Source organism: Juglans regia, chromosome 8 (assembly GCF_001411555.2).
Source record: "Juglans regia cultivar Chandler chromosome 8, Walnut 2.0, whole genome shotgun sequence".
In the NCBI taxonomy this organism is placed as follows: Eukaryota; Viridiplantae; Streptophyta; class Magnoliopsida; order Fagales; family Juglandaceae; genus Juglans; species Juglans regia.
Window position 1 is genome coordinate 23,504,736 of NC_049908.1, and position 10,222 is coordinate 23,514,957.

A 10,222-nucleotide genomic window follows, 5' to 3' on the forward strand; every position below is an offset into this window, starting at 1 on the left:
AGAAGATACAAACAAGAAAACAAGAAATCTTTGGCATGGAGTGAGGGGTGAGGGGAAGAAGAATTTGGGAGGCATGACTCATATTTGAAGTGTGTGAAGTGCTACTCTTATGTCTGAAAAAGTATGAGAAACAGTTAATAACTCATGCGAGTTTTTGTATATTTGCAGTCGTGAGTGCGCAAGTGCCGTACAATTACTTTGAAAAAAATGAATAAATATGAGACCTACATAAAAAAATAATATTTTTTTAATAGTAAATCTCACTCTTTTTCAAAATGACTGTACGACGTTTGTATACTCCACGATTGCATGTAGTATTACTCGATTAGTATTGTATGAATTTCTTCACTAGATACTTTCAGCTTCATGCCATAGTAAGAAGTGCTGGTCCCACTGAGATGCACAATTTGTGAATAAGATCTTCAAAACTAATAAAATGCATGTCTCAAGTTAAATGTTACATTGTACAGAAAAAGGCAACAAAAAAACAAGAAAGAAGAAGAAATTAATTGACTTCAGCTTCCCTTGATATACAAGCTGATGGAAAGTCAAAAACTGAGAAGGATCCAACAATGGTTCAAAGAGGCAGCTTCATTAGGTAGTATTAACTTCGGCGGGTGTGTCACAGGAGCCTAGAGTTTTTGCACGTAGATTAACACCGCCTCCTTTCACAGACAAAGTAGGGCCTTTCACCGAACTTGCTCTGCTCACAAGATTTGAATCAAGATAAACAACTATGACAGTAATGTCATCGTGAAAATGTCGGCGAATGCCTCGGTCAATTTTCTTCAGATCTGAGTACCTCATTTCTCTTTTCTTAGCTGCTTCCAACAAGGCAGCTTTCACAAGCCTCCTGGCACTTCCCTGGATGAAGAGCAGGTAATGTCAAATCCCATTATTTCTCAAAGCTACTAATATGATAATCAATGGTGATAAAACAAAAGCATGTGTACTTATTGAATGGACTCAAAAGCCCCAAGGTTAGAGCTCCACAAAGTTTTACAAGTTCTATGGGATTTTTTTTTTTTTTTTTATTTTAAGATTCAGGGTTAGGCCAGCTGGTAGTTCCTCTAAAAAATTCATAGACGTAAAACACACCCACAGACTAGAAATTGCCATAGCTGAGATAAATATCTTACACTGTGTGGATGGTTCTGAACAATATCAACCGCATCCTGATTGCTAAGGTGCTCCCACAGCCCATCAGAAGCAAATATAATAAACTGATCATGAGGTTGAAGTTCATGCACAGAAATTGATGGCTCAGAGCTTAAAATTGGCCTCTTAAAAGGTTCACGAAGGCGAAACTTAGCATACAAAGGCGATCTGTTAAATTCGGGCTTTTTCAGATAGACATCACCAATGGATCTAGACACCTGCAACGCAAACATATCCATAAACTAGTAACTTTTGGACAGAAAAATGTTCAACATGCCACTAAAATTGCATCACCACACACACACACACAAAATCCACATGTGCAACAACTAGTTTTAGTAAATTTATCAAATTCAATGGATTCAAGGTCCATTTTCACATAGATCTTGTAGAGATCATAGTAAAATAATGACGTGCTAAAAACATCTCCCAGAAAACAGTTGAACCAAATATCCAGCCTATCACTCTCCCCAGTCCACTACAAATTATATTTCTTTCAAATTCACCAACTTAAGTTGTGAAAATCAACTACAAGCTATAAATGGCATCTTAGTAGAAACATTTTCAGAGTCTGATCCTTGTATGGAAAACATTTCATTTTCATTTTTCCCCATTTTGGATAAATCTACGGACCTTGTATATCTTAATTTAAACATTTTTTAAAGTAACTTCATTTTATACTTGGGCCTCAGTAAACAAAATCTCCTATGTATACTTCCTGTGTATATGGGCTGTGTCTATTTAATTCATATCAACATATTTACTTTTACTTATAACAAAAAAAAAGAACAAGAATCTCCCTTCCCACAGAAATCTTGACCACTATAGTTGGAACTCTGGGCCTGAAGAACATTCAGGTGCTCCTAGTAGAAGGGTAAAAATAAAGGGTGAAAAATGGGAAGAATCTTAAAAAACCTAAAATTTGAGATCTCCTTGGCAACTTCTGCCCCCTTACTGAAACGATTTGCATCCTGATCAATTTACACAGGCAACTTTAACAGTCTACAGGTTTGTTTGGTTATGGAAAATTTTGAGACTGTTTTGAGTATTTTTTGTTTTGAGATGTATTGTTTATTGGGTTTTGGGAAAGGAGAGAGAAATATAAATAATTTTTTTTTTAAATAAGTTTTATCTTGGGATTTGAGAAAGTGGATAGGAAGAGTAGAAAAAATGTTTGAATAGAGTTTCTTATGAGTAGTTTTGGTTTTGATATTTGTAAAAGTTGTTTTGATTTTTGTGTTTGGGTAATGATTGGATGAAAAGTTGAAATAGTATATTTTTTTAAAGATTTGAAGATGTTTGGTTTTAAATTTTCAAATTTATTGAAAGCTTTTGAAAATTTTTTTGGTATTCAAACGAGGCCTAGTCTGCATAGGGCTTCCAGATTAGGAACCGTGGATACTCAACAACATGAAAAAGCCTGAATCACATGCAGCCTACACACACCACAGACACTATCACCCTTAACTATTTAGTCGATATATGCTGCGTGTAGAAATTCAGATAGTACACACACAAAGATCGAAAAAATCAAAGGATCCACTCTATGCACTAGGTACAATCTGCACCGCAGGGTAGCTGTAACTAGCTTTGGTCTACTAAAATTAGGTCACATTCTTTCAAGTTCAGAAACCATTAACGTTGTAACATCTCCATTCCACAGATCAGAATGACACTAAATCATGAAAAACAACAACTGATAACATAGGTGAGGTTCAAATGAAACATCAGTCAGTATCATCCACACAAAGAACTCACCTGTATTAAGCCCTTAACACGCCAAACATTATGCTTTAAAATCACAATTTGTGAGTCATCCGGGTGCAAAGAGTGCATCTCCTGTCTAACGGATTCTCTTCCCACGTTATGTTCTGATGATAGCTGGATGGCAAGGACTTCTCCAGTTGCCTTGACAAGTCTCCCCAGAACAGCAAGGGAATCACCAACATTGGCAATGTAGAGGGTGCCACCACATATCACACCAACCAGGCAGCAAGATCCAACAGCTGCAATTTGAGGTTTCATAGGCCACTGTTTGGTAACAAGAGACAGAAATCCCTCTTCTGTTGCTTGATATGCTTTTCGAATCACATCCACCGACATGGATTGTTGCTCTGAGGTAAACCCTGCTAAGAGACCAATTTTAACCCAGTCATAAACCCAATCATATGGCCAATGACTCAATTTCCATGTTGAACTGAACAATTAAAATACAGACAAGACAATAGCCCAGATTACTGAAGGAAACTTGCATAAATTTTCATTAATATCAATTGTAACGTAATATGAACCGAGTACATGTCAATTTTGGCATTAACTAATAGTCTATTCCTAAAAGTCCATCTGGGCATAGATTTCGTACTCTTTAGATGCTGGAATAGATGATCATATATGAAACGTGAAGTCTCAGGCCCGCCATGACCATCATAAATTCCAATAAAAGTGCCATATGGGCCAGACTCAAGCAAGCTTAAGGGACCAGACTCAATCTGGCTCTGATCCTCAAGCAAATTGTTGGCCTGGACAACTGCCATTGAGAATTCACCACTCATATGCTGACCGATGTCTTTGTACCAAAGTAGTCCATCTTGCCGGCCTGCAGCATCCAAACTCCTGTGGACATAATGGTCCGAGGACGGCAGCCAGCAGGCCCTCAGAAAGTTCATCAACCTTGATAACATCCCTCATTTCACCCGAGCAAGCCTCCTGTTCCGCCACATCCAAAAATGGATGCAATACCTCCCTCTCCAACCAAGACCCCAGCAGCCTCCTCGAATGCAGACCAAGATGACCACTATATGAAGGAAATGAAAGAACACGTGTTAACATACTTAGACCAAAATTCATTCAAGCAACTGAAAAAAGGAATTAAATTTCAATCTAAATATTCAAAATCTCACTGGAATGAACATAATATGACATGAAATATAAAGCCCATCACCATTTCTGCCAAGAACTTAAAAAGACTGTGACCCGCAAACTAATACTACCTATAAATGGATAGCACACCAGAAATAAAACAACTAAGAATTGCGGCAAAGTGGCAAAGTGTAATGATCAATCTACCTCCACATTCAACCATACAATTAGCTGAGCACACCCCCAAAATTCAGTAACTTTCAACAACCCAATAACAAACTAAAAACAATAATTCAAAAAAACACATCAATCACATAAATGGTCCAAGTAGAGAGAGAACAAAGGTATAGAGGAGAAAACAACTCACAGTATAACTAGGCAACGAGATCGGTTCTGGTCAGCCACCGAATAACACAAAAAGAAAATGATGGGGATCTAAAAGAGACTGCGCAATACATGTGGGTATGAAAGCGTCAGATCCATAGATCCATCAAATAAAACTGTGGGTAGTAGGGTTTTCGCATATGGTTCCCTCTCTCTTCTTTTCTCTTCTTTTTTTCCTCTTTTTTTTTTGCACCGTAGTTTGGATTTAATGGTGGGTGATGGAGGAGGTAGAAGATGGATATAATTGAATAAGGAGCTATCAATCAGTGTGATTAATCGAGCTGAAAGTCTCTCCCCTGCCTCTCTATCTCTCTGGTCTTTCACAGCGGACAACGCTCTATAAAAGAAAACGAACAAAAGCGATGGCTGAAAGCCAGCAATGCATATTGGCAGCCATAGGCTCCACATATAAACCAAAAGAAAGCGACAGTAGACAGAAAGGGACAGAATATAGTTAAATAATTATTGTGAATTTTCTTTTCTTTTTTCTTTTTTTGTTTGAGCTTAATAATTATTGTAATTCCAAAAAATACTCCTGCATTTGGTCAAACTTTTCATCACACACAAAATATCTGGTCTCAATCCACTGAGGGAAAAAAAACAAAAACAAAATTTGGATTGTAATGACATTTTTTGTTTCACTCTCGAATTAAATAAAAAATAAAAATAAAATAAATATTTTAAAAACTTGCTTTTAAACCCAAGCAATGTTTTGCCCATCAGTTTTTGTCCTTACCTTTCTCCCTAAGTCCAAATAAGGTTTTTTTTCTTTTTTTCTATTTCCTTCAATATCGAGAAGTCTTGCGATATTCTATATTTAGATGTTGAGTTGAATTGAATTCTTTCTAAATAATAATAAGTTGAGATAGTTGAGTAAGTTTTAAGAAGCCTACTTAAAATGAGTTTAGAGCACTTTCATTGAAATAACCCAAATAAAACTTAAGTTTTAGCTAATATGAGATGAATTTGACTTTGGCTATTCCATATACATCAAATCTCTATATTAAATTATTTACTTAGGTGAGATTTAGATAGTGAGATGAAATAATATAGTTTTAGACAAAAATTAAATAAAATATTATTAGAATATTTTTTTAAATAATATTATTTTTTTTTAATTTAAAAAAGTTAAATTATTTATTGTATTTTATGTATAAATTTATAAAAATTGTAATAATAAAATAAGATAAGTTGAAATGATTTTATTATCCAAATTGAGCTATTCATTATATAATAATAAAATAATATAGACACCAACACGTGATACACTACGGGATCCTACGTCCCGATTATCAGCTGAGGCCAAATACGACATCGTTTCGTACCATGTAAAGCATGTGATGCATTCTCCTTCTCATGTGAAGCATGTGGAAAGGATTCGCAGGAATGGTTCGGAGAATTCTTCATCCCGTCCCATGATTATAGATATGCGCTATCGAATTCTCACACAAAGATAGATAATCACACAAAGATTCTCACACAGATGATTGGTTCCCACACAGGGATTCATAGTCATGTACTGAAAACAATTAACACATTCAAACCTTCAAATCATTAGTTCCCACACAGGGATTCGAGCTTTTTCAGAATGAAGGGAGAATTTATAGAGATAACGCAATGCCATTTATACACAATATTCACCCCACATTACCTAGCACTATCTTAGAAGCTATAACCTACTTTCCTACATTGGAAGTCCTCTTGTCGCCCCTCTGCTCCTTGCTTTATACAGCGGTTGACTACACGAGCTTTTGGTGAATAAATTCTCAAAAGAAAGATATCGTCCTACACCCAAGTCCTTTAAATAGGGTGAGACTATCGGATGATCCTTTTGACGTATCTCTAACCCTAGGTATGTTTGGATAGTGGTCATTTGACCTCGATTGTCACACTGCAAGATGACAGAGATAGATGGGTTGGGCATGGTCTACACACCCCTACTTCTTGCCAACTCCCTAGTCCTTCATTGAACAAGGGTTCTTCACGTGGCATTGGGCTATACTTCTGAGTCCAAACGACACGACTTGTAATGCCTTCACCTAGGGCTGAAAATCGAATCAATTTTGGCCTTAAATCAAAATAGACCAAATAGTGGTTTCTAACTAGGGAAACAAGTCGAAACCGGTCGATGTAGAGGGGTGAAACCGGCCAAAATGGTTCTCAGCCGGTTTGGGCCACTTCTTTTGGGCCTTTTTGGGGCCAATTCAACATCTTTTTGGGCCTTTTTTTTCTCAATTAAAGATCTTTTTGGGCTTTTTTTTTCTGCTTGATTTCAAATTCTAATTTGCTGATTTTTTAAAGTCCATTTTAAATATTTAAGTTTCATTTTAATTTTAATGTCATTTGTAATCTTAACCTTAGGTTAAAAAATTAATTAGTAGTAAAATAGTAATGTTGTGATGGCTTCAATACTAAGTATATACTACTATACTAATTTCTAGATAACTTAAAACAAAAAAAACTCCACTAGATGTTTAATACACATTACAAATAAAAACAAATTGTCCTAAGCAGCAATGCAACTAAAAAACATAAGATAAATAAATTGTAATAATTCTTGATCTTCTTCGGTCTTCAATCTTCAATAGTTGTGACACCTGATTGTGCTCTCAACTCTATCTAGAAATATTAATAAGATCAAAATATCAAATATTAGTAAATTTGAATGATGAAAAATACTAAAATTAATTCATAAAAGCAAATGAATATTGAACGAGGAAAACATTACCAGATTCTATAACAAAGCTCTCCACATTATCCATAGACTCTCGTATATCAATTGGTCTTGACGGATGTCGCAACCAATGCAGAGCAAAAATAAATTCTTCAACAGTTCTCGAAGCCAATGAACTCTGAAAAGGATCAAGTATATAACCTCCAGTACTAAATGCTTACTTCAATGTAACCGTGAAAATAAGCATGACCAACAAGTCTCATGCAAATCAACAGGTCAAAAGATGAGCTGAGTGTTTCACAACCATTTGATAGATACCAGTGTGGCATTTGTTTTGGAAACTGTAGATCCAGTGGAAGAGATGTTTTGGAAACTCATGATTTTCTTCATCATCATTTGTGGATGTAGATGTCGAAGGGAGCTCATATTCTCCGCTAGTCGAGGTAGAACCAAACGTAGCATTATACTCCGCATACAAGTACGCTAATAAATGTCTCATACTCAACATCAACTCTTCAACACGAGTCTCATCATAGATTTTCTTTAGGTGGAAAGTAAGAAGCCATAACTTATTACGTGGATCAAGCACAACTGCAATCAATATCAACAAGTTCATCCTATGTAATGAACTTCAATACATATCATATTTCATTCTCATGCTTATGACCATGTTCATTAAACAATTATTATCACTCTCACTCAACCTAATCTATTCTTTTTGGAGCATACAAATCTCTAAAAAACTAGTGTTGGTTGTGACATATAAAGACTCAGAAAATCTCGTAGTGACATCATAAAATATTTTCAAAACATTTACAAACACCTGCATTGTCTCTCACTCCTCAGCTTTAGGAGGCCCTATGTGTCCATTGTGACACTCACAATCTCCACTTGTGATGTAACGAAGACTTGGAACATCAAGACATGTAACACACGACCACATATATCTATTCATGACAGATAATATCCAATGTAACCTATAATATGTCTAGCAGTATGTAATAATCGCAGCAGAATTTCAGACATAAAAAAATCTTTGTACCAGATTACTAAAGAGAAAACATAACTTCATTCAAATTAAACTTACTCATGCCTCATTTAATTGTCCAAGGTATGAGCCATGTAAAGAAACATATAAACATAAATGGAGAATACATCTCCTTATTTAGGTCATGGTTAAAAGGGGGTTCCAAATAGAATGTAATACATAGCATCGCTCTGATGCGCTGAATGGCCTTTAGGACCATCTCTAAACACATCATAATCAACTCCAGTTGTCGATTAGGGTCTAACTCTGCTTCAATCATTCTCAGCCAGGAGTTTGCATTCATCACCATGATTTGATCTTGTTACAACTTCTACCATCTTAAATGGAATGATAGTTGAAATTAATCGAGTGAGATTCCTTAAAATCTCAGTAAGCTAACAACCAACATACACAGAGATAATATAGACATGACAGATAATAAACATGAAGTGCATGCATGAAATGTAGAGAAACTATTTATTTTTCCATTCAGATTTCTCAACATCTTTCAGAAAATTCATATACACATTTTCTTATAGAGAACATTTCACACTTTTTCATTTCTTTTTCACTTCTTTTCTTTCGTAACATATGGTAACATTACGATTCCCCATTCTGCACCATGTGTACCTGCTGGTTACCGTAGCCCAACTTTTGAGCCAATGTCATCAGAGTTGCGCAGATAAATTCAATGCATTGACCATAACTTTTCATGACATTGGCACCTACCAACATTAGGTGTCATATTTATATGACAGCACCCTGAAATCCTTTAAAGAGGAACTAGTTGAAGTTCGTTGACTGTTGTTCGTCAACTTTGGAGTTACCACTCATTTCTAATCACTCCAGAGTTGACAGAAGAGTTTCACTAGGATAATCTCTCATCCTAGCATTGGGTAGTGATAAAAATGTTTTTCGTGCTATGCTCATGACAAAACATATTTTGTGACATAAGTTATCCTTTTGTTATAAGTATGAACGTTATGAAAAATGTATTGTTTTTATGCATCATGTTAAAGAGTACTTGTTTATGCAAAAATTCATAATAACCAACACATGTTATGTAGTGATTGAATGCTTATAAACTATACAAGGCATTTCATGATCAAATAGCATTTATAACATGAATGTAGCATTTACACAAAGTCATATAAATATTATCCAAGAGTAAATTAGAAGCCAACTTACAAATTTCTTGAATTTATGTGCGTGGTGAATGAAACAAGAGATGTGTTTCGAGTTACAATTTTGATAGACATTAAACTATATATTAAGGCTTGTTTGGGGAGTGAGATGAGATGAAAATTTTGTAAATAGTAGTAAGATAGTTTTTGAATAACAGTGAGATAGTTTAAGTTGAGTACTTTTTGGATTTTGAGAAATGAGAGAGAAAAAGTTGAATAAAAAATATTATAAAGTTAAAATATTGTTAGAATATAATTTTAAAATATAATTTTTGTTTTGGTATCTGAAAAGTTGAATTATTTTTTATTTTTTATTTGAAAGTTTGGAAAAGTTGTAATGATTAGTTTGAAAATTTTGAGATTTGAATTATGTTTGAAAATGAGATGGAATAAGATGAGATGAGAATTCTGGGATGAGATCTATTCCAAAACAAGCCCTAAACCCATCAATACTTTAAATCTCACCAATCAAGTGATTCTATAACTTCTATGTTTTCAATCTTCTAAACGACTTTCTAGTATCTTTAATCATGATACTTCTTGTCTAAGTCGTGGCATATACTCATCCAAAATACCAAAGAAATTGATACCAAGTGATCATGCTAACCTTTTTGTGATATCAAGTTAACATTGAATCATTTGCCAAATTCTTCATGTGGCTCATACATTCATAATCAACTCAATCGAAGCATCATAACCTACTAATAACCTAAAGCATGATTGATGATCAACCTAAGATATTAATTCATCTCCTAGCATGGCATATCATAACCCACATTCACTTTGATGTTTAGAACCTCAGATCATGATCACTTAGCAACTACATCACAAATTTACCATGCTAACATCAAAATCTAAGGTGAGGTGAGGTATGAAGGGTGCTTTTTATAGGCTTCATTTAAAGAAGAAGATCATTCAAGAAGCAACTCAAACCAT

General features: G+C 34.9%; 1 protein-coding gene across 2 annotated transcripts; it reads right to left on the reverse strand.

Annotated features, from left to right (window-relative positions):
- Positions 1–399: 399 nt before the first annotated feature.
- On the reverse strand, positions 400–4,822 carry LOC109019474 (probable protein phosphatase 2C 46). 2 transcript variants are annotated; one of them, XM_019001762.2, is made up of 5 exons: positions 4,385–4,822; positions 3,521–3,952; positions 2,917–3,284; positions 1,140–1,376; positions 400–864 (listed from the first exon to the last, which is right to left on the reverse strand). In XM_019001762.2, exons 2-5 carry the CDS (start codon positions 3,837–3,839, stop codon positions 595–597), a joined length of 1,194 nt encoding a protein of 397 aa, XP_018857307.1. In that variant the 5' UTR covers positions 3,840–3,952; positions 4,385–4,822; the 3' UTR covers positions 400–594. The 2 variants fall into 2 exon arrangements, with proteins under 2 accessions (XP_018857307.1, XP_018857306.1); XM_019001761.2 differs by having other exon boundaries at positions 2,917–3,287; positions 4,385–4,774.
- Between the last annotated feature and the right edge of the window lie 5,400 nt (positions 4,823–10,222).